This window comes from Eurytemora carolleeae, unplaced genomic scaffold, assembly GCF_000591075.1.
Source record: "Eurytemora carolleeae unplaced genomic scaffold, Eaff_2.0 scaffold1249, whole genome shotgun sequence".
NCBI lineage: Eukaryota > Metazoa > Arthropoda > Copepoda > Calanoida > Temoridae > Eurytemora > Eurytemora carolleeae.
The window spans coordinates 1-24,723 of record NW_019397136.1 but is presented as its reverse complement, the minus strand read 5'-3'; the positions used below and the strand labels follow the sequence as shown (position 1 = coordinate 24,723).

General features: G+C 32.9%; 1 protein-coding gene across 2 annotated transcripts in view; it reads right to left on the bottom strand.

Moving 5' to 3' along the window:
• The window catches only part of LOC111712247 (protein dachsous), a 52,914-nt gene extending 33,637 nt beyond the window's left edge, over positions 1-19,277 (bottom strand). For both annotated transcript variants that reach the window (XR_002767413.1, XM_023486815.1), the window contains exons 1-12: positions 18,758-19,277; positions 16,239-16,744; positions 14,816-15,140; positions 14,308-14,366; positions 13,659-13,743; positions 12,447-12,879; positions 12,234-12,332; positions 11,875-12,009; positions 8,983-9,073; positions 8,332-8,522; positions 7,795-7,834; positions 7,495-7,626 (exon numbers count right to left, since the gene is read on the bottom strand). Coding sequence is in view for 1 of the 2 variants with exons in the window: in XM_023486815.1 (XP_023342583.1) it covers positions 7,495-7,626; positions 7,795-7,834; positions 8,332-8,522; positions 8,983-9,073; positions 11,875-12,009; positions 12,234-12,332; positions 12,447-12,879; positions 13,659-13,743; positions 14,308-14,366; positions 14,816-15,140; positions 16,239-16,744; positions 18,758-18,770 (2,109 nt within the window). In the remaining variant the exon portion in view is untranslated. The remainder of the gene's footprint in view (positions 1-7,494; positions 7,627-7,794; positions 7,835-8,331; positions 8,523-8,982; positions 9,074-11,874; positions 12,010-12,233; positions 12,333-12,446; positions 12,880-13,658; positions 13,744-14,307; positions 14,367-14,815; positions 15,141-16,238; positions 16,745-18,757) is intronic.
• Between the last annotated feature and the right edge of the window lie 5,446 nt (positions 19,278-24,723).

Sequence of the window (24,723 nt, the reverse complement as noted above, 5' to 3'; positions counted from 1 at the left end):
GATAGATGAATAATATTAGATATAGATAGATAGATAGATAGATAGATAGATAGATAGATAGATAGATAGATAGATAGATAGATAGATAGATAGATAGATATATATAGATAAAATAGATAGATAAAAAGTCATGTATCTTTATCTTGATAAAACATGTTTTTTTACAATTTTTTTATTTTTTTTTGCTGACATAACATTTATTGTTCTAAATTATAACAAGCTTGATAGTAATTGCATGTATAGTATCGGAGATAGATGAATAAGATCTAACTATAAGAATTATATAGATGTTTAAATATGTAGTAGTTAAATTTTCAGACCATATTTAGACAATCAACATATACTATGTTCTAAATTTTCACTTGGTTCATTAGTGAATAAGAATAATGTATAGCTGAGATTTGTGTAATGACTATTAGACAGATAGATAGACAGACAGACAGACGGACAGCTAGATAGTTTTAAGGATATAAAGATATATTTCTCCAGTATATTTATGAGCTCGGAACACTGTCTAGATTAGGATCTGGTTTCAATACCAATAAACTGTGCTAGTTTGTAGCCTTGAATCCTTGTATACGGAGCAAGGTCGGATTCTATTTTAATTACGAGTATACAAATAACTATTAAAGCACTAACAGGAGGGATAAAAACTGAAACGGGTACATTGAGCAATGTTGTACACTTGGTACATGTAATTGATAAATACCGTACAATACAATTTTGAAACGGGTACATTGAACAATGTTGTACACTTGGTACATGTACTTGTAATTAATAAATACCGTACAATACAATTTTGAAACGGGTGCATTGAACAATGTTGTACACTTGGTACATGTAATTAATAAAAACCGTACAATACAATTTGTACTTAAAGTTACGATAACTTTAAAAAATATGCAGCTGTTAGGGTTAGGTTAGGTTAGACCTTGAGAGTGCTGCGGCTAGGACAGGCTAGATGACGGAACTTGGACATCTTTTTACAGAAATAAAAAACGTATAGATTTAGCTTTATTTAATGACATATAACATAAAAAGGCCGATTTCAGGTATACTCCGGTATTTCAATATTTTAAGATGATTTCAACAATGTTTGTCTAGAATAAAAAGTGTTGTGTGCTAACTAATAATTAATTTTCATTCTTATCTTCTTTCAATGGAACAATCTTAACTATTTAAAGTTTAAATGCATAAACAGGTCCTGGGACACTCAGCGCTTAATCAACCTGTTTCAGGACTAATCCGCTTTTTTACCAGAATACACTTGGCGCGTTCTAAAATTGGTATCGTGTTTTTAAAATTTCCATGCCCCCCCTCCCCTCCCTTCCAATCTAAAATTCCAGTCTGAATTGCATTGGTTGTTTTTAGGCTGAGTTTGAAATAGATTTGGAAATAAATGAGGAACAATAAAGTTTTATCTGAGATAAAACCTGTGGATAAAACCCTTGCTTTTTTACTTTATCAGCCTTTTATGCGCTATCAGTTGATTCATGAATTCGATGACATAACATTTAGCCAGAGACACAAAATTTGTAAACATTTATTGAAACGTATAAGAACAGTACCGGCACATTATCGGAACAGATGATAGAAATATATTTGTATATGAACAGATGATAGATATATAGAAATATATTTGTATCGGAACAGATGATAGATAGAAATATGATAGAAATATGTTTGAATAGGAACAGATAATAGATAGATAGAAATATATTTGTATCGGAACAGATGATAGATGGATAGAAATATATTTGTATCGGAACAGATAATAGATAGATAGAAATATATTTGTATCGGAACAGATGATAGATAGATAGAAATATATTTTTATCGGAACAGATAATAGATAGATAGAAATATATGTGTATCGGAACAGATAATAGATATATAGAAATATATTTGTATCGGAACAGATGATAGATATATAGAAATATATTTGTATAGGAACAGATGATAGATATATAGAAATATATTTGTATCGAAACAGATGACAGACAGATATAAATATATTTGTATCGGAACAGATGATATATTGAAATATATTTGTATCGGAACAGATGATAGACAGGAATAAATTTGTATTGGAACAAATGATAGATAGATATAAATACCTTTGTTTTAGAACAAATGATGGACAGGAATATATTTGTATCGGAACAGATGATAGATAGAAATATATTTGTATCTGAACAGATGATAGATAGAAATATATTTGTATCGGAACAGATGATAGATAGATAGATATCAATATATTTGTTTCAGAACAGATGATAGACTGGAATATATTTGTATCGGAACAGATGAAAGATAGATAGAAATGTATTTGTATCGGAACAAATGATAGATAGATAGAAACACATTTGTTTCAGAACAAATGATAGACAGGAATATATTTGTATCGGAACAGATAATAGATAGAAATATATTTGTATCGGAACAAATGATAAATAGGAATATATTTGTATCGATCGAAACAGAAGATAGATAGATAGCAATATATTTGTATCGGAACAGATGATAGATAGATAGAAATATATTTGTATCGGAACAGATGATAGATATATAGAAATATATTTGTATAGGAACAGATGATAGATATATAGAAATATATTTGTATCGGAACAGATGATAGATATATAGAAATATATTTGTACCGGAACAGATGATAGATATATAGAAATATATTTGTACCGGAACAGATAATAGATAGATAGAAATATATTTGTATCGGAACAAATGATAGATAGATAGAAACACATTTGTTTCAGAACAATTGATAGACAGGAGGAATATATTTGTATCGGAACAGATGACAAATAGATATCAATATATTTGTATCGGAAAAGATGATAGATATCAATATATTTGTATCGGAACAGATGATAGATATCAATATATTTGTATCGGAGCAGGTAATGAAAAGATAGAAATATATTTGTATCGGAACAAATGATAGTTAGGAATATATTTGTATCGAAACAGATGATAGACAGATAGCAATATATTTGTATCGGAGCAGATGATAGATAGATAGAAATATATTTGTATCGGAACAGGTATATTATGAACCTGTTGAGTTACTATCAGTGGGGGACCAGACACCCTATGCATAAACCTGCCATGGGGGGGGGGGATTCTGAAGATTTAGAAAATTATTTATTATTGTTAGTCCTCTAATTTTAATCTTTAAGAAAATAATAAAATTAAGTTAAAAATTTATTTTTAATATTTACAAAACAAGATCACCCCCCCCCCCCATTAGTTTGTCCCCCTTTAACAGTGGCACCTTCACATACATATGTAGATTGTTTTCAGGTCAACCCAATTGATAAGCGCCGCAGGGGGGGAGGGGAGAGGTAACTATTATTAGAATTACAATTTTTGCTGAAGTTTCGCTGCTTTTTAGAGATTCGAGAAAAGAGGGAATGCGTTTTTAGAACAGTAAAGCCTTCAAAATGGCCATACGCAAAATGGAATTTTGAATGCGTGGAAAATTAAGTTTGGGTTGCAGGTTGAACTTTTGAAATCCAAGATTTAAAATTCTGAATTTTTTCCGGGAAATTGAGAGAGGGAACTTTTCTGGCCGGAGATTTGAACTTACGAGAGAGAGAGAGTCGGCGCGCTTGCCGCTAAAAATTCATATTTTGCACACCAAATATTTGAACGGAGAGATAATGATAATATTTGGATTGCTGCTAGAGGGGAGATAGACAGATACTAGAGATAGATATGCAGATAATGCAATCCATGGTTGGGGGAATATAAAGGAAACAGTAAATGAAGAGTATGAAATAAATAAATAAAATAATAATACTTCTTAAAAAAAAAGAAGAAAAGAGTAAATAAATGTGTACTTTAAGGAACTGTGGACGTTATTTCAAGTGACTCTCTATTTACAGGGTGGCATGTATGATTCACAATTACCCTTTTTACGCAAAAAAAGGTTGAAATGGTACTTCTCTGAATCGGACATGACTCTTTTTTAAGCGTCGTTAAGGCACTTGAAAATACGTCTACAATCCCTTTCAGAACATGAAATTCGAGATTGGAAAAAGATGAGAAAATTCACAAATCTAGAAACATCAACGATACATGAACAGACAGCGTAACAATGCCGCGTCAATTCAACTGGATAAAATAGCTTGGGCATTAATCCTTGAAAGAAAGAGGTGGTTATGCCCAAAACCCAAGCTAAAGATTAAGTTTTAAAGCTTGGTAAACCCTGAATTTGGGGTTGTGTGTCCTAATTTCAAGTCAGACCACATTTCCTTGATCCGAGTCCAGATAGATTACACTTGGAACCTAACAATTCAGGGAGGGATGGGGGGGGGAAGTATATAGGAAAATATAATCAGTACAACATATCGACAAATTAAGTTTTAGAGTTTTATTTAGCAAATTAAGGTCCGCCAAATAAACATTAAAATATAATTTTTTTGCTGAATTAAAATGAAATTATAACCCAAAATCTGGTTAAATGAATGCTCAAATTTATTTTTAAGAATTGTATACTTATTTAGATAGATAGATATAGATAGTTACAGGTAGTATAAGGACAAAAAGTAGGGACATGTTTAAGAAACACTAGATGGATGGATGGATTCGTGAAACCGCAGTCTAGGTCTAATTCAACCAAAATGTATCCTTAACCTCATATGTTTTTGGTATACACAGTACACTCCAAATAGATTAGAAAATACAATAGATTGCACTGAAGAACACGTTTATATACCTTATTACCAACTACTATACTTGATAATCCAGACCAGATCATCAGACTAGACCGGGACCAGACCAGACCAGATATTAGTGTAATTAAATAAAGTAGTACTTTCTATTCATAAAGAATGGGATTAGCAAATATAAATATATATATATATATGTATATATACAGACATAATGCATTTGGTTCTAAAGGCTAAAAGTGATCCCACACTTAAAACTAAATGATCGTATTACAGCCTCTTCTTTAAGGGGCAAATATAAAAAGAAAATTACACAATAAAAAAATAAGGATAAAAGGTGAATATGTTGGAAGAAAGGGGGAATTTTTAAAGATAAGAATGAAGCCGTATGTGTGTATATGCGGATGGGGCTGGATGATGATTGATTGATAAAAGTTAAGAAAATAATTATGCCTAAAACCATATAATAATGGGGGAATTATTCATACTAGGTCCTTGAATAAAATATAGATGTTTCGCTGAGTATACAGTATACATGTAGTCATATTGATAGATAATTATTTATCGGCATTCAAAGGGGATACAGACATGAGGAAATGCAGGGGGGATACAGGCATGGGGAATACAGGGGGATACAGACAAGGGGAAATACAGGGGGATACAGGCAGAGGGAAATACAGGGGGGATACAGACATGGTGAAATACAGGGGGATACAGGCATGGGGAAATGCAGAGAGGGGATACAGGCATGGGGAAATGCAAAGGGGGATACAGGCATGGGGAAATACAGGGGGATACAGGCATCGGAAAATACAGGGGAATACAGGAATGGGGAAATGCAGGGGGGATACAGACATGGGGAAATACAGGGGGATACAAGCATAGGGAAATACAGGGGGATACTGGGGGGATACAGGCATTGGAAAATACAGGGGGGATAGGAAGGAAGCTATACAGGATACAGACATCGGAAAATACAGAGAAATAGTTAGAGTATTGACTTGATATAGGCATGTGGAATAAAGGGTATATCAAGGCGTTTATAGATTTGGAGAAAAATACAAGAAAACTGAATCCATTCATTTTATAAATTTAGACTAAAATTATATCCGTCCGACCTTGAGTCTAGGACCACCGCAAACAAATCCCGTAAAATAAATTCGAGCTTTTCATCGAGTTAGTAATATAATAAACAGAAAACTGTTATTTCCAGCTTTTAAAATAATATTATTCAAAAAAAAATAAAAAAAACGATAAATCGGTAGAAATCGTAACAGGAGAAATATAGATAAGAAAAGAATGATGAAAGATAAAACAGTGATAATCAGAAAACAATGGAATAAGAAGATGCCATTACAGCAATACTAAAGTGTATTTGATACTTTTACAAAGTTTTACTAGACAATTATAAAATCAATAATTTAGCAAAATGGGTCTGTTTACACTGCTCAATTGCTGTGGCTCATGCATATTGGACATTTTAAAGCATTAACTTGATTCTAAAAGTTGTCTTTCTATTCCAGAGTAGAAAGACGAAGTTAGAAAGATAGAGATGAGAGTAGAAAGAGAAAGATAGAAAGATAGAGATGAGAGTAGAAAGGCAAAGATAGAAAGATAGAATTGAGAGTAGAAAGATATAGTTGAGAGTAGAAAGACGAAGATAGAAAAATAGAATTGAGAGTATAAAGACGAAGATAGAAAGATAGAGATGAGAGTAGAAAGACGAAGATAGAAAGATAGAGATGAAGATAGAAAGATAGAGATGAAAGTAGAAAGACGAAGATAGAAAGATAGAGATGAGAGTAGAAAGACGAAGATAGAAAGATAGAGATGAGAGTAGAAAGACGAAGATAGAGAGATAGATTATGATAGAAAGATAGACGAGGTTAGAAGGTGAAGATAAATTAGATAGATGAGGATAGAAAGATAGATGAGGATAGAAAGATAGATTAGAATAGAAAGATAGGTTAGATTAGAAAGATAGATTAGAATAGAAAGATGGGTTTGAATAGAAAGATGAGAATAGAAAGATAGATGAGGATAGAAAGATGGATTAGAATAGAAAGAGAGATTAGAATAGAAAGATGGATTAGAATAGAGAGATAGGCTAGAATAGAAAGATATATAAGAACAGAAAGATAGATGAGAATAGAAAGATCAATTAGAATAGAAAGATTGATTAGAATAGTGGTATGGAGGAAGGAAGGAGAGAAAACCGAATATTGTGAGAAAGGTTGAAAAGATCAGATCAATAAAAGAGGTGAAAATAAAACGCAAAGTAGAAAGTTTTAAAAAGAAAACAATAAAATGAGACAATGGGCCAATTGTTTATATTGATGGATTGGAGGGAAGGTAAAACTTATGCATAGACACATTCATACAGACACTTTGAAAAGTTGATAAATAAATAAATTATCTAACAGATAAATAGAAAGAATTATGTCAGACAAAAAAAAATGACATAATCGAAAATTAGAATAAACTAAAGGTGAACTATACAAGCTTGGTACAAAAAGTGAACAGACGTTTTTACTCTAATTGTGCAGATAACAATTAAACATCTTTGTATGTGAACACCCAAACAGAAAAGTAATTTTGAAAGATATGAAATAAGTTGAATTAACAGATGAGATGAATATATACTATAAACAACACAAGACGTCGTTTATACATATGACAGATGAAAAGTTAAGTTTTTCACACATACAGATAACAGATGCATACAGATAACAGATGCATATCAGGTAAAAACTCTGAGCTTGATGAAATATGAATATATCTAGGCTAGTATAGAAGTACTCACCCTGTCTACAGCGACAATGGTTAGATGATGGAATGTATCCGTCTCAAAATCCAGGTTTGTCTGGAGACAAATCTCTCCAGTATCCTGGTCTACCCGGAACCTTGGCTCAACCTCACCCAGCCGATAGGACACCTGCAGTAGAAAACAAATATCAATTAAGGGCAAAACTGGGTTTAACAATTTTATTTAATTAAAATCTTCATTTGTAAAAAAGTATTCGCTAAAAAGGATTCTTAAATGATTAAAACTGGAAATAGAACTAAAATAAAAATTGACAGTTAATAAATTGAGTTTCTGTACCTTTGATGTTACTCCACAGTCTGAATCTTCAGCATTTACCCTAAATAGATGTTTCATTAAAATCTAGAAGCAAAAAATAAAGATAATGTTTATTATTATCTTTGTTGTCTTTTCCCTCAGAAACGATTAGTGTTATTCAAGAACACTGAGTTGTTCCAATACAGCCCGAAACCCTCTAAAATATCTAAGGAACCTAACTTTCCTAAGCTAGGAACAGGGATTTATACCTAGGAACCCTGATTTTGACAACAAATCGTATTGATATAAGGAAACTTTTAAACCTAACTACACCATCTTATTTGTTCTCTCTTAAAGGAATTGAGTCTTTGTAACAAATTCTGATTTTCTAATACCTATATTTTTTCCACCTGATGGTGCAAAACTTGATATTTTAAACTTAGATTCTTTTATCCAACAGAATTCAAAGTTTGAAATATCTAAGGTCTACGGCATTGGGTTGCAAAGATATTGAGATTAGAAAATCATTGTTTGTGACAAAGACTCAATTCCTTTAACTCTTTTATAAACAACTTTTACCTGATAAAACAGGTGCCCGACTCCACAGACTCCTTCAGGGATACGTTGTAGAACACACTGTCGAACCTTGGCTCGTTGTCGTTCACATCCTCTACGCCGATTCTCACGGTCGCGCTAGAACTGCGACGAGGGTTTCCGTTGTCTGTAGCGACAACGACAAGAATAGGTTCAGGGTCTATCTCACAGTCGATCTTAAACACAAAAAATAAACAAATTAAAAAAAAAAACTTTTATAAGTGATAATGTACATTTCCAATTCAAAGAGTGATGGCACAATATGATTCCACTTTCATCTTTAAATGACGTTTTTTGGAAAGAAAAATAAATGCCCGTCTTTTTTCATAAAAAAATCCTTTAAACCAAAAGTTTTAAATGATTGGTTCTACAAAGAATATGGGTGCAGCTAAGGTCGAACTCCGTGAACAGAAAACACCAAAAATAAAATGAAAACGAGTGAAGAGTTGAAAGAAAAATTGTTGAACGGTGCATAAAGGCACAATGGTTACTGTTTGAATACACAACTCGTATCATGTCTACTACTTCAGCCAACTGCAACTGTAGAAATGCAACTCAGTCCGCCAAAAGAATGTTTGATAATAAAAAAACTACATCTTGAAAAATGACTATAAGATATTTTTCGAATGAATATACCTTAGTTCTAGTGGATATTAGGCCAGTCTCAGAATCTATAGTAAACCAGTCAGAGTGGGTCAATGCACTATTCTCTAGTCGGTAGTTTATCCTAGAATACAGGAGTAGGTTATCCTAGAATACAGGAGTAGGTTATCCTATAATACAGGAGTAGGTTATCCTAGAATACAGGAGTAGGTTATGCTAGAATACAGGAGTAGTTTATCCTAGAATACAGGAGTAGGTTATCCTAGAATACAGTAGTAGGTTATCCTAGAATACAGGAGTAGGTTATCCTATAATACAGGAGTAGGTTATCCTATAATACAGGAGTAGGTTATCTTAGAATACAGGAGTAGGTTATCCTAGATTCTAGAATACAGGAGTAGGTTATCCTAGAATACAGGAGTAGGTTATCCTAAAATACAGAAGTAGGTTATCCTAAAATACAGGAGTAGGTTATCCTAGAATAAAGGAGTAGGTTATCCTAGAATACAGGAGTAGGTTATCCTAGAATACAGGAGTAGGTTATCCTAGAATACAGGAGTAGGTTATCCTCAAATACAGGAGTAGGTTATCTTAGAATACAGGAGTAGGTTAATCTAGAATACAGGAGTAGGTAATCCTAGAATACAGGAGTAGGTTATCCTAGAATACAAGAGTAGGTTATCCTAGAATACAGGAGTAGGTTATCCTAGAATACAGGAGTAGTTTATTATAGAAGACATTAGTAGACTGGCTTGAAATGAAGAAATAGAGAAGAATTTCAGTATTACTAAAACCCAAATTGTATGTATGACGTATCTGAATTAAAATGAAAATAAGCTCTGTATTTTCTCCTGAAAATAAGTCCTGCATTTTTCTTCTAAAAAATGTAAAAGATGGGTTTAACATTTTGCCTCCTTCATACATTCTACTTTATATTTGACCTTACAATTAACTTTCAATTTGATTTCTAATCCTTTCCACCTTTTACTCTCTTTTGTCACTTTACTGTCTATTTATTTAAACTTGTATAGGACCAATGGACGTGCATTTTAGTGACTCTTAAAAAGTATCATATCTGATTATTTTCTATTTCTGAAAATTGTCTTCATTCCAAAAAAATTCTGATTAATAAAGAATCTCATTTTTCCTTCCTAAATCAGAGAAAGGTTTAAAGGAAGCCGTTGTAAATGGGAAAGACCACTCTTTAATTTGGGGGGTAAATTAAACCCTTTAGACCACTCTTTATTTTAGGGGGTAAATTAAACCCTTTGGACCACTCTTTATTTTAGGGGGTAAATTAAACCCTTTGGACCACTCTTTATTTTAGGGGGTAAATTAAACCCTTTGGACCACTCTTTATTTTGGGGGGTAAATTAAACCCTTTGGACCACTCTTTATTTTGGGGGATAAATTAAACCCTTTGGACCACTCTTTATTTTGGGGGGTAATTTAAACCCTGTAGACCACTATTTATCTTAGGGGGTAAATTAAACCCTTTGGGCCATTCTTAATTTTGGGAAGTAAATTAAACCCTTTGGACCACTCTTTATTTTGGGGGTTAAATTAAACCCTGTAGACCACTCTTTATTTTGGGGGGTAAATTAAACCCTTTGGACCACTCTTTAATTTGGGGGGTAAATTAAACCCTTTAGACCACTCTTTATTTTGGGGGGTAAATTAAACCCTTTGGACCACTCTTTATTTTGTGGGGTAAATTAAACCCTGTAGACCACTCTTTATCTTGTGGGGTAAATTAAACCCTGTAGACCACTCTTTATTTTGGGGGATAAATTAAACCCTTTGGACCACTCTTTATTTTAGGGGATAAATTAAACCCTTTAGACCACTCTTTATTTTAGGGGATAAATTAAACCCTTTAGACCACTCTTTATTTTGGGGGATAAATTAAACCCTTTAGACCACTCTTTATTTTAGGGGGTAAATTAAACCCTGTAGACCACTCTTTATTTTGGGGGGTAAATTAAACCCTGTAGACCACTCTTTATCTTGTGGGGTAAATTAAACCCTGTAGACCACTCTTTATTTTACGGGGTAAATTAAACCCTGTAGACCAGTTTGAACCCATTGAAAAACTTTTGTAATTAAGAAACAAAGTTTTCTTTCAGACTAGTCATAACTAGTCTATAACTAGTCTATAACTAGTCTAGCCCTAGTCTATAACTAGTCTATAACTAGTCATAACTAGTCTATAACTAGTCTATAACTAGTCTAGCCCTAGTCATAACTAGTCTAGCCCTACTTACAATTTAACTAAAGTTTTAAAAACAGTTTAGATTTCAACAATAATGAGGCAGGTGTATCTCACGGATAAAACTGATCAGATTTACATCCTATGACTCCAATTAAGAACTTCCTGTCCCCAAATAACCCCCCCCCTTACCCAACACCCCCTCCCTTTGCAGTACTTTAAAGTTAGTATTTGAAATGTTTAAACTTAGGAATAAAACAATTGTAAAAATGTTAAAAATGCAGTTTAACATTTTTCCAGTTTTGCAGTTTACATTCTTCCCGAGAAAACGATTTATTACGATTCTTTACTTTTACAACTTTACTCTTTACGCCCTAGAAATTATTTCTCTTTAATATTTACAGAATATCTATTCTACTGCAACATGCACCCAACACTCATTCCTCTGCCTTTAAATTGTCCCCTTTTTCTTCGTTGTTCCCTTGTAATGTATGTTATTCATTAGTCAAAGAAAAATGTAGACAAATTATGCCTTTTTTAGCTTCATTTTCTTTGCGTTCCTTTTAGTTAAACCCATTACAGCAATCATTTTCTGTTTTTTTGTTAAGCCTTTTTTTAGATTTTTAGAGATGTAAATAGAAATAGATCAAACCCCAATTTTATGTAAATTGTTAGGTACGAAGTTGTGCGTCTGTACTTAACTGAGCGTGGTTTACCTGCTATTCTCCCCTGTATCCTGGTCTTCTGCTAGAACCCGGAGAATACTAGTCCCAGGCGTAGCAGTCTCTTGGATACTACCTTCATACTCAACAGAGTCAAACACAGGACTGTTATCATTCACATCCAGAATTCTAGACAAGAAATATTCGAAATTCTAATTTTTTCGGAATAAACTTCGTTCTTATTTGAAAGTTTTAAAGTCGAAGTTTTAACCAAGACCTTTACCGTTTAATTAATGAAGCAGGATTCGGACAATTTCAACCTTTTATTACCATTTTGTATTTAAAACAGGCACAGAATATTCAACCATTTCCTCAACATTAGAAGTTCAAAGTACTTCTCATCTCTGTCTTACCTGAGTGTTAGCTCCAGGTTTGCTCTGAGAGGGGGGAATCCGTCGTCCAAAGCTTCAAGGGTTAAAGATATCTTATCTGTTTCCTCCCTGTCTATCCGTCTAAAATTTAAAATTGTTTATTTTATTAAATCGAGAGAAAGAAAGTTCAACGAAAAAAAAGGGAAGTATCGTATCATGCTAACAATCTAATTCGTAAAATATTAATTTTCTAACCTTGCAAGAACTAGGCTGTATCCGGATCGTTGTCGTTCTAGGCTGAAATATCCCATATCCGAGCCGCTTAAAGTAACGTCAAAATCCGCAATCTGTGTTGGTTCGTCAGGATCGGTTACCGTAATATCGGCGATTTTCTGACCAATCAGCGCGTCCTCCCGGAGCTCGGGCCTGCCTGTCGGCGTCCTGTAAACAGCGTTTATCTTCGGTTGATTGTCGTTAATATCTGTTATCTTAACGGTGATAAAAGCTGTCGTTTCTTGAGGTACGTCACCGTTATCCTTCGCAACAACAACAAGTTCATGTTGATCTTTCGACTCAAAGTCGAGCCGCTTGTTCACGGTCAGGAGTCCACTTAGTGTGTCAATAGCAAAGAGCTCTTGATTGTCAGATTGTCGACGGTTGATGGAATAGGTTACGTCGCCATTGGGCCCTAAAACGAAACTTAAATTAGTAAAAGCAGGATAATCAACAAACGTTGCAAATTGTAGATCTAAAGAAGATGAATATTTTTATAGGTACAGGATCACCAAATAAATATGATTTTCTAAAGCTTAGTTTTTGCACTGGAACTGATTACTTGCATAAAACTCTAATCTTTTAATCCTTGTATCTTTGCTAATTATTGTCATAGCCTTTCGATATTTTAAAATCTGAATTCTGTTCAAATTGAAATTTCACAGTTTTAAATTATTAGGATGTACAGATAACGGAATTAGAACATAAGAATATGTGGCAAGCAATCAGTTTCTTTGTGTAGAGAAACTGTTTGTTCAATATAATATGAGAGAAAAGTCCGAGAGTAGAGATCGAGAAATATATCGGTTGAAATTTAATAATGAAAGCGTGGGTAGACAGATAGTTAGATTAGAAGAAGCCTGGATAGATAGATATAGATGAAGATACGTGAACAGACGTTGAAAGTATGAATATGGAGACAGGGAGCTATTATCTCTCTAGTTGAGACCACTTCATGGAAATTGAAAGAATATATTTTTATTATTATTACAGAAACAGTTTGGAGTATAATTAAACTACAGTTAAAGAATAAATGTCATGCAATGTGAAACCTCTAGACTTGTATATATATATATATTTATAAATACCCACTACATATGCAACAAATTACAGGTTTACAACACATACCCACAAACATTCGAACATGTTTCAATTTTGTGAACTGATCCTTTAAACAAATTTTAGATTAAATACCTTCGTCTGGGTCTAGGGCGGATACAGTGATGATTTCAGATCCTACAGTGGAATTCTCAGGAATAGACGCGTAGTACCGTTGCTCCTGGGGTAAGAAAAAGAATTAAGACTACGACTAAGACTACGACTACGACTAAGACTAAGACTAATACTAAGACTAAGACTAAGTCTAAGACTAAGACTAAGACTAAGACTAAGACTAAGACTAAGACTAAGACTAAGACTAAGACTAAGACTAAGACTAAGACTAAGACTAAGAATAAGACTAAGAATAAGACTAAGAATAAGAATAAGAATATGAATAAAAATAAGAATAAGAATAAGAAAAAGAAAAAGATTAAGATTATGATTAAGAATAAGATTAAGATTAAGATTATGATTAAGAATAAGATTAAGATAAACGATTGAAAAAAAAAAATTAATTTTTTTATCTTTACAATATTTAAGAGTTATTCAAGGAAATGTAGAGGTAAAGAAGAAACTGAGCGGCAGTAACTGTTAAAAGTAAATAGTTCAATTTCTTTTTACTGCCGCCAATCTTCATTTTAACAATAGTCAACTTTCTAAGTAATTGCATGCACTGTAGAAGAGTATTTGCATATTATAAAAGTTAGATATTAAATGAATTATCTGAAGAATTATATTCTACCTTGAATACTGGAGCATTGTCGTTTAAATCCAGAATATTTATTTCTACAGTCAACAGTCCTAAATATTTTCATTTATGCACTTTATTAGTTTCTTCAAACAATACTTTACAAGTATAATATTTTCAATTTATTTACAATCCATTTAGTTCCGTAAAGGTACCCTTTCTGCTCATGATTTTTCTGATTCAACAAAAAAAATTTAAATTAAAAAAAATAAATTCGGAAAAATGTTTCTAAAAGTTTTCTTAACACGGACACCAAATCAGTTTTAGCTCCTTGAGATACTAACTTGTTTTAGTCACCAAAGATAACGCCCTTAATTTCTTAACGTTTTTTGCATTTATAGCTTAGGAAGAGATTTGGTAATAAATTTCCGAAAAAAATTGATCCGAACAATTTTCGAAACCTTTCTATTAAATGTTTTCTTAATCTTTCTTTCCTATTTAAATAAAATACTCAAAACTAATAAAATTGCCGGATTCTGTTAAAAAATGATCTAAAATTAACCTTTTCTAGTTGGATTCCCTCCATCCTGGGCCTCAATACTCAGAGTATAGGAGCTGATCACCTCCCTGTCCAGGAACCCGTTCACGATCAGGTCCAGCATCAACCTACCGTCCTTGTCCCGCTGGGTCGACAACCGGAACGAGTTTTGACGGTTCCCGGAGATGATTTCATAACGCTGGGTGTTGAAAATACCAAGATCGGCGTCGACGGCCGGTGGTAATCGTCTTTTTGAGTCCTTAGGAGAATTTTCTGGAAGACCTATCGTAATCTTGGATTGAGAGAAGGTAGGACTGTTGTCATTCTGATCTTCTACTTCAATATTAACCTAGAAATGAATATTTATTATACAGGTTGTCCCGTAATATTAACCTAGAAATGAAAATTTATTATACAGGTTGTCCCGTGATGTTTGAAAAGTTTGGGATTACGCTTTTTAACCAAAGTACGAAGACGTTGTTTAAAAAGTGCTTTTAGAAATAATAAAAAAATTCAAATATAAAAAAGCAAAATCTTCTCTGTTTAATTTACTCTTGCAGAGAACAGTTTGATTTTTGTATTCTAAAGTTTTGAACCTCAATAGATTAATTTGCTAAATATCTAGAATATAACCTTTATCCAGTGTAAAATCAGATTTTGGGTTCACTAATTAATAGTAGAAAGGTCGTTAAGGCTTTGATATAAGAAAGCCTTAAATTTCGGCCTTTTTTACTTGAATTGATTTCAGAATTAATTAACTGCCATGGGTATTACAAAAACGTTATAAAAGATCCGACAATAAAGAAAAATGTTGTAAGGTTGCCGTCCACCAACCAGGTGCAATATATACCAGTAGAGTTTTCCTACCAAAAATTCCAAAGTCATAAACCTTCAAAAGTCTGAATTTTATCAGCTGGATATAAAAATTCTGAAATATTATTGACAATTAACTGGAAGCAACCACTGAAAATGATTTTATTTAAAGTGTTGCCCTTCAAAATTTACAAATTTATAAACAAAAAAATAATTTTTACATTATATTTAAACTAATATTGAAACTTGTTTCATGTCTAGACATAAAAATTTTCCCCTTTGTATCATTTAAATAAAATTAGAAAATGATCTAATTAGCGACATCTCCTCATTAACACAGTTTGTGTATAATGTAGATCTAATGATCTGTAACTTGAAGTTCTCCGAAAAACTAGAATAAAATGAGTTGGAAAAATCAAATTCGGACGGTTTCAGTAAATCAACTAATTCCGTTGTTATTTCTTAACGTTCCTCTATTTTACAAATCTTAAAACAAACTTAATAAAATCATAACTCTTATATGAGGGCATATGAGGTGCAAAAACGACAGCTGTAAAAGCATAAAAATATCGGATTTATTTCGTATTTCGTATTTAATTCTAAAAGATAAAATTGTTCAAATTAATAAGAATACCTTGATATTTTCTCCTTCTCCACTAAGTGGGATTGCACTAAATCTATACCGAGCACGTTTCTCTCGATCTAACTCAACATTCGTCCGAACCTCTCCGGTGTTCTGGTCGATGTCAAGATCCTCGTCGATCGGCGAATCGGCCGACGGGACAACTAGATAGGGTGGTGATGGTGGTTTCGGTCGACCGGGCTCGGTTTCGCCGATAAAGCCTATTCTACTGCCGATTTGAACTCCCTCCGTAATTTTAAAGTTCTTCACATATTCAGCAGTTGAAAAAGTAAGGCTAGAGAATAGTAGGAGAAGGATAAACATTCTCCAAGTAGATCCTAGGCTTAGGGGTAATAATGTTCTCAGCCCATCTAGGGGCCTTAGGGTCAGTCTTTTCTTACTCCTATAGTATCCAACACGACTGTGATGGCTATTGCTGAGTTTGGAATTATTATGTCTGTTACAGCTGTCGTGGCTGTTACAGCTCGAAGAACTGCTATAGCAGCTCGGTAGACTGCCTGCTAATACTATTATATTGTTTTATAACACCAATTCACGACCTGGAGAGAACTAGATAGATAGATAGATAGATAGACGACAAGATAGAAGTATTTGATAGATAGATAAATAGAAAGGTATATTCAGTAATAAAATCTACTAGAAAGGAAGAGCTATAATCTACCAGCTACCTGTATAATTTTCATTTAAAAATGAACTTTCAACTCCATGAAAACAAATCTAGGTAGATGGACGGGTTGGTTCAAGTGGATAAAATCCTCGAAAAACTGTGTAAGATGCACACGAAGCTAATGCACTAACTGAACCTTAGCTCAATACTAATAGTGATAAATAATAGGGGTTGAAAGCGAGATAGATAAATGGATAGAAAGATGGACGTTTGGATAAGAACGAACCTCAATTAACATTCTTTCATGGTAGGTAGGTTTAAAAATAATAATTGAAAAGATGTCAATATGCATGTATAGATAATAATCTGATTATTATTATAATTATCTACAATTATTCCATGTTCTGTCCGAGAATTTTGACCGCTTTGTATTTGGTTAGCAAGCCCTGAAGGCTGTTAGAGCTAGTACAGAGTAGACACGAAACTTTTTATTTCTCCGAACCAATTATTCTTCTCAGATTTTATTCAAAATATTTAATTCTAATTCAGAGAAAGGGGTTGAGCCTCTAATATTTGGGTTTGAAGCGGAATTTCCTCTGATTACAACTAGTTCAATAAAAACTGGGACAAAGAACATGCATAGAAGCTGAATTCATAATAACAATCAGTTCTTTAATCAGTTCAGTCTAATTTACATATTATTGAGAGAGGGAGAAAAAGCTCTGTTCTAGTCCCAATGCATTTATTAATATTATTTGGAAAACCTACATTTTTTTGATCTTAGGTTTGGTTGTCAAATAGCAGAGCTCAAACTCTGTATCTTTTCAACCTTATGCTTATACTTCAATATGCCAAAGGAATTGAGTCTCAGCCACAAACTCAAATTTTGTCATCCCTATATCTTTGAAACCTGATGGTGGAAACCTTTGAAATTTCAAACTTAGAATATTTGATAATATTAAATATCAAAGGTCTACAACATGGGGTTTCAAAGATATAGGGATTAGAGAATCAGAGTTTGTTGCACAGACTCAATTCCTTTAGGCTATTTTATCCAACAGAATTCATAATTCAAATATTTCAAAGGTTACTTTCTTAGGTTGGAAAAATATAGGATGAGAAAACAGTACCTTTCCAGGGCCCACTTTATTTTTCCCAATTTGCAACCTTATCCTAACATATCCTAGAATTATGAATTTAATTTTCAATACGCGTCAAGTATTCTTTCTGAAGTTTAAGATACTTTGCTGAAGTAAACTTGTTATTCTTTTATCAGAATAAATAGAAATTTTTAATTATCCTTCCTTCTCCTTTTCAACTATATTCGATTTTCTATCTATATCGGTCACATATCTGATAATCTATTTAGATAGATTATCTACCTATCCATGTAGGTTACATATCTGTCTATCTGATATTATGTCAATCATATACATATCTATTTTCTATTTGTATATTTGGATAGATTAACTACCTATCCATGTAGGTTACATATCTGTCTATCTGATATTATGTCAATCATATACATATCTATCCTCTATTTGTATATTTGGATAGATTAACTATCTATCTATACAGTTAATCTATTTATCTTATGTTTTATCCAAGCTGCAATTCCTAACGTAAATTTCGTTTGTCATTCTCTTTTATGTCGCATTGGGTAGCAAACGGGAATGAGTTTTATATATATACTTAAACTAAATGTAATGTAAACTAATGGTAAACTTAAAAATAAAGATGACATTCAACATTTTTTATGAGTATTCAATTTGAATTTATGTTTACTGCTTACATTCCATATTAACAAGGTTTATGTAGATAAACCCTTTCTTTAAAGATGTGTATAAATGCAAATAATTTATGTTTTATAACAGAGATAAGTTAGATAAAATAATAGTTATTCCTTGATTTAACATTTTTCAGGTATTTTGTGTTCTTCTTTTCCCCATAACTCCAGTCTCTGTTTTACCATTGGGTAAACTTCTCGGGCACGCAATCTTTCTTAGTTCTTCACCAGTAAAAAGCCACCAGTGTTTCACTAAATCTCAAAAAATCTCTTTTTTTCGAAACCATGGTTTGACGAAATATTTCTCCAGTCTGTTTCTATAGAATGGGGAAATAGGTAAGGGATGAGTATGCTCCCCTGTATATTGACCTGTGTACCGGTCCTAGCTCCCCCCTAATTACTATTTGGCCGGGGATCCTGTGTATTGTTTCTCAGCTGGAGATTTCAACTTCTGGAGACTTCAACTCTACATAGAACAACAGCTGAACATCTTCAGCTTTATTTTATCATTTATTCACTTTACGCTACCACACTTCTATTATTACAATGATAACAGTCACTTATAAGTTATTCAAAAAAGCGCAACAAGTTAAAAGTTTGAATTCTGGGCGTAACGTTCACGCTCTCTCACCCTTGCGCGCCGAACAGCGACTGAATTGTGGGTCCAGGTAGATTTCTGGGCAGTACACGGGTTTATCTATCTATCAACATAATCTATCTACTCACCTATCTATATATGTCTACCCATCTATCTATCTATCTAGGAATGGACCAACACAACCTGCTCAATTTCAAGTCTGGGCACAGAAACTACCCAGTCCCCGCCTAATGAGGCAAATTTCGCCTGGAATTTCTCAAATAGAAGGGGAAAGGTGTGTGTGAAGTTGATGGGGGTGCATGGGGGTGTGTAAAGGCGTGTGTGTGTGTGTGTGAAGGGGTGCTAGGACTAAGTGTTAGATCAAAGAATAATTGTCCTATATCAAGCTGAATGCATGACTTCAAGATTACGACTTTAGAAACTCCAAGAACTTACTTCGTGTGTGACAAACTTGGAAATTATTAGGAAATCTATCAATCTATCAATCTATCAATCTATCAATATATCAATATATCCATGTATATTGTATTCATGCATTGTACATTGTAAAATGTATGCACTATGTATCTATAAGTATTTAAAGTAGTAATCTCTGTTTGTTTGTTTGTATGTACGTCTAATCATAACTCATGAACTCTTTACCCCTTTTGCACCAGTTTTTGATTGGGGAATGTTCTTGGTTTAAAAGTTCTAAGTAGAGTAGGTTGACTTTAATTAAGAAAGTTTAGTTTCCAGACACAGCTAGGTTTCCAAGCTAGTGTTTAAATAAAACTTTACAATATATATATTATTAGTTTTATTTTAGTATAAGGCTTAAACTGTGCCAGAAGCTGAAAATCAAGGATTTTATTTTTATGTGATTTTCTTGATAAACCTTGCAATAGTTTGCTATCAAGGGGCCTGGGTAGATTAATGTTTATTTTTACAAACTATTTTAATTCTATACCTTAGTCAACGTCTAGATAAGCTAATGTATGTCAATGCAGATAATCACGTTAAATTTCATCCCCCTTTATAGACAATGCTTAGACTTCTTATTTATAATATATTAAAGGGATAATATACGTATTTTCTTTATTTTCAAAATGTTCAAATTAATAGGGACTTGCAAGGCAATTTTAAACGACCTTTAATTAAGAAATTTTATTTAATATTTTGGACGGGATTTTTCATAAGGCATCAGATACATTTCGGCAATTTCCTCACTCTTCTTTGATGAAAAAATCACGAAGAAGCTTTTATAAGCGAGCAGTTGTGCATATGTTGTAAGCTGTTTAAAGAGCATCCTTTTAAATATATCAAAAGCTAACAATCTTTAATAATATCCAAACTATTGAGATCAGAGGAAACTCACGTACATTCACAAATAGAAATTATCATTCATAGGTTTTGAGCTAAGCAATATTTAGTGTCAGGAAAGTACAACAAAGAGTTAGAAATATGCTTTCAGTCGTTGATCTATCTATCTTTCTATCTATCTGACTCCTGTTGATCTATCTGTCTCCACCCCTTTACAGCTCCAGGGTAGTTCTGCTTGGGTTTAATATCACGGAATCTATCTATCTATTTAACCATCTATCTATGTTTCTATCTATAATTTATCTATCTTTCTATCTATCTATATGTTAACCTGTCTATCTATCTTTCTATCTATCTATCTATCTATCTATCTATCTATCTATCTATCTATCTATCTATCTATCTATCTATCTATCTATCTATCTATCTATCTATCTATCTATGTATTAATCGATTGACCCATCTTCTTTCTTTCTTTCTTTCTTTCTTTCTTTCTTTCTTTCTTTCTTTCTTTCTTTCTTTCTTTCTTTCTTATAATTATTGAATTATCACAAATTTCTGTCTGATTGGATCAAATATTTACATATTTTGTTTCATAAATGCCACACTTAAAAAAGTTCCAAAGCAAGAATATTTTAATATTTCAGTTAAAAGTTAGGGAGCTTACACAGTATCTATCTCTCTATCTATCTCTCACCTACCCAATTTAAATCTCATTTGGGTGAAATCACAGCAAATAAAAGCCTGGAAAACAATCTCTGCCATGGTTAACCTCCTCCCTCCCCCCACCTCCTCACCACCTTACCTCCATATCCCCTCCCCATTTAAACTTTACAACCCACCCCTTCTCATCTTTTATCTTCCCCTTCTCAACCCCCCATGCATATGCTTTTTAGGTACTAACATGTTCTTCTTCTTGTTTCATTTAGATAACTAATTAATCATTATAAAATACATTATTGCATTATTATCTTCTTTTTTCTAGTGAAGTGGGTTTTCTTAGCTCAAGGAGTTGGTCTTTGTGTCAGCATATTTCAAATATGCTCTCAACACTCAAGGGTTTGGTCTTTGTTTGAGCATATTTCAAATATGCTCTCAACACTCAAGGGTTTGGTCTTTGTTTGAGCATATTTCAAATATGCTTTAAACTCTTAAGGGACTGTAAGCGTCATTTTAAGAGACCTTTAGTTTAAAAACGTCACTTGTCCGATTCACAATAGTATCCTTTTAAACGATAATTTTCAACAACATGTATCTTTATGAAATTAATGTGATCTACTAGCGGTTTTATTTAGCAGAGACAATGAACGAAATTGACAGAGTTTATCTAATGTCCAGATGATCCAAACGACGCAGTCTTCCTGTTACTCAGGGTAACATTGCGAACCAGGCAAATAATATGAAATAGGGGGGCTAAATGAAATTTCGTCGACTACTCATGTTGACACAAATCATGCACGGAGGTTGAAAATATAAGTTTGTAGAAACTTCTCTTAACCACAAACACAAGTTGCAAATATGTATATATTTCAAACCTACAAAATACAGTTTTAGTAATAACTAGCTGAAGGGCCCGGCGTTGCCCATAAAAGAAATGTAAAAAATTTTTTTGAAAACAAATTTGGTTTTTTATAGCATATAACACTCCACGGGCACCCATGAGTGTCCACAAAAAAAATCAGCCCAATCGGTCCAGCCATTTAGCCGGCCATACACAACATATATATATATATACGAATGTCTTGTTTTATTTTATGATGGTAAAATTGTTTAATGTTGTTAATAGGATTGAGTAACTTACTGTTGGAGTGTGTCTGAGGTGATCAAGGAGTAATTTGTTCTCAGAGGGAGTTGATTGGTTCAGTTTTAAAACATTTTGTTATTACTTCTAAATTAAAAACCACGGTTGTTTAAGTAGAATTTCTACGGATTGCAGAAATATTCACGGATCGTATGATTTAAGTGTTCACTAGTTAACCCGTTTTTCTATTTAACATGTTTTCTCTGTCAGGGACGGAGCTATGCCGGAGTGCATTCTCGGGTTTTTAAACCGATCTGATCAAAGATGGAGGATAGAAAGACGACATTACGCTTGAATAGTGGGAGTCAGATTTATGTTGCAACTACTCTCCATTTTCTTCAAAAAATTCGATATTTCGCCTTTCGGAAAATTCACATAAAAATACGCGTTAAAAAAATCTTCAAATTCTATTATATATGGTGAGTAAAAAAGGGTGAATCTTGCATATATTAAATCATTCTTTTGGTATTCTCATTTTTGACAAATTAGAATTAAACGTAAAACGAAAAAAAATTTTTGTACTTTCTGAAAAAGTGGTTTCGAGAGTCCTGTCACGTCTCAAAAAATGATAAACCCTTTTTCAAAACTCTCCTTTGTTTTAAAAAACGTCCTTCTACTAACAAATACATCTCATAAGATATGGTGCATATCTGTGCAAAAATGTCTTATTTCAAAAGATAGAAATATATCTAGAGGTGTGCTGAGAACAGGCCAATGATTTATTCTAATTACGCCGTTGGTTCCTGTTCTGTCGTGAATAAGCAAAAATAAAAGGATATTTCAACCAATAAATTAGAGTTTAATTCTACATACAGACACAATACATACATTTAGATAAAGAGAGAGTTGCAAGAATTAAATACTCACCTAAATATAATCTCAATTCTCAATCCAAACAGCTTTGTAAAAAAAAATATATTTTTATTTTGTATTTGTCTTTTAGTTTTTCCTTTTGTTAAAGCAATGATTAAACAAACTCTAATTTAATTTTTTTACTTGCGTTTAAATATTATAATATTTGAGCATTGGTATTATATAGAGCTACTTTAATTGATCTTATTTTATCCCCTTTTCATCCTTCTAAATACACCCTCTGCCAAATCCTCTAACCCCTTAAACAAATTCCTTTCCAAGACTTCAACTCTACATAGAACAACAGCTGAACATCTTCAGCTTTATTTTATCATTTATTCACTTTACGCTACCACACTTCTATTATTACAATGATAACAGTCACTTATAAGTTATTCAAAAAAGCGCAACAAGTTAAAAGTTTGAATTCTGGGCGTAACGTTCACGCTCTCTCACCCTTGCGCGCCGAACAGCGACTGAATTGTGGGTCCAGGTAGATTTCTGGGCAGTACACGGGTTTATCTATCTATCAACATAATNCATACAGTCCCTTTATTCTAGATAAATGACTGGTAGAAGTGAGAGTTGAGTGGGTAGGTTAGCGTACAGTCCCTTTATTCTAGATAAATGACTGGTAGAAGTGAGAGTTGAGTGGGTAAATGTTGTATTAAGACTTGAAGCTCTGATAAAAATCTTCAGATCCCTGTGTCTCCTTTCCTTTCCTATCTATCTACTCTTTAACAGAAATAGTTTCAAATCAATATTTGAAAATTATAAACTAATACGTCACAAAATTTTAAAACCATACAAAAAAGATTAAATAATATAATGTACTAAGAGTGGAAGGTATTGGGGGGTTTTCTGTAACGAGGTTTCGTGATTGATAATCTTTGTGTTGACAAAAGTGTCAAATCACATCAACTCATTTCAAGGGTTTCAGTGAAAATAGAGCAAAACACTTTCATCATGTGGGCTAGTTCTTCTGGGTAAAATTTTATCACATATAGATAATATTGGTCTCATTTTCTAATCCCTGTATCTGTGCAACCCGATGAAGTTTAAAGACAAGTTGAACTAACTAGGAGTCTTGAAAATTCAAAAAACTTGTTTCTTACTGAATTTGTTGTTTACTTGGCCTGCTGCATCATTGGTACAGCATGTCCATCTTATTTTTGAAATTTTATTCTATAAATCCTTTTAAAAACATTTTTTCGAGGTTCTTTTGAAATTTTGAATTTCAAAATTTCATAAACTAGGCTTTTAGGGCGCTTTGCACCCGTATTTTATTTAAATTGTGAGCATATTCTCTTTGTATACATTGTGAAACAAAAACAAACAAAAATTTATAAAAAAAAAATTTCATGAATTTTCAAAATTTTCATAAATCGAATTTTGTTAGAGGCAAATTTTTGAAATCATACATTAACCTTCCCTGGGGTTACGCGAGGTCTCACAAAAAATATGGGCCCTGTCGTATAGACAGGGCCCAGTTTAAAGAGGATTATCTTCTCTATACGTAAAAACCTCTATATT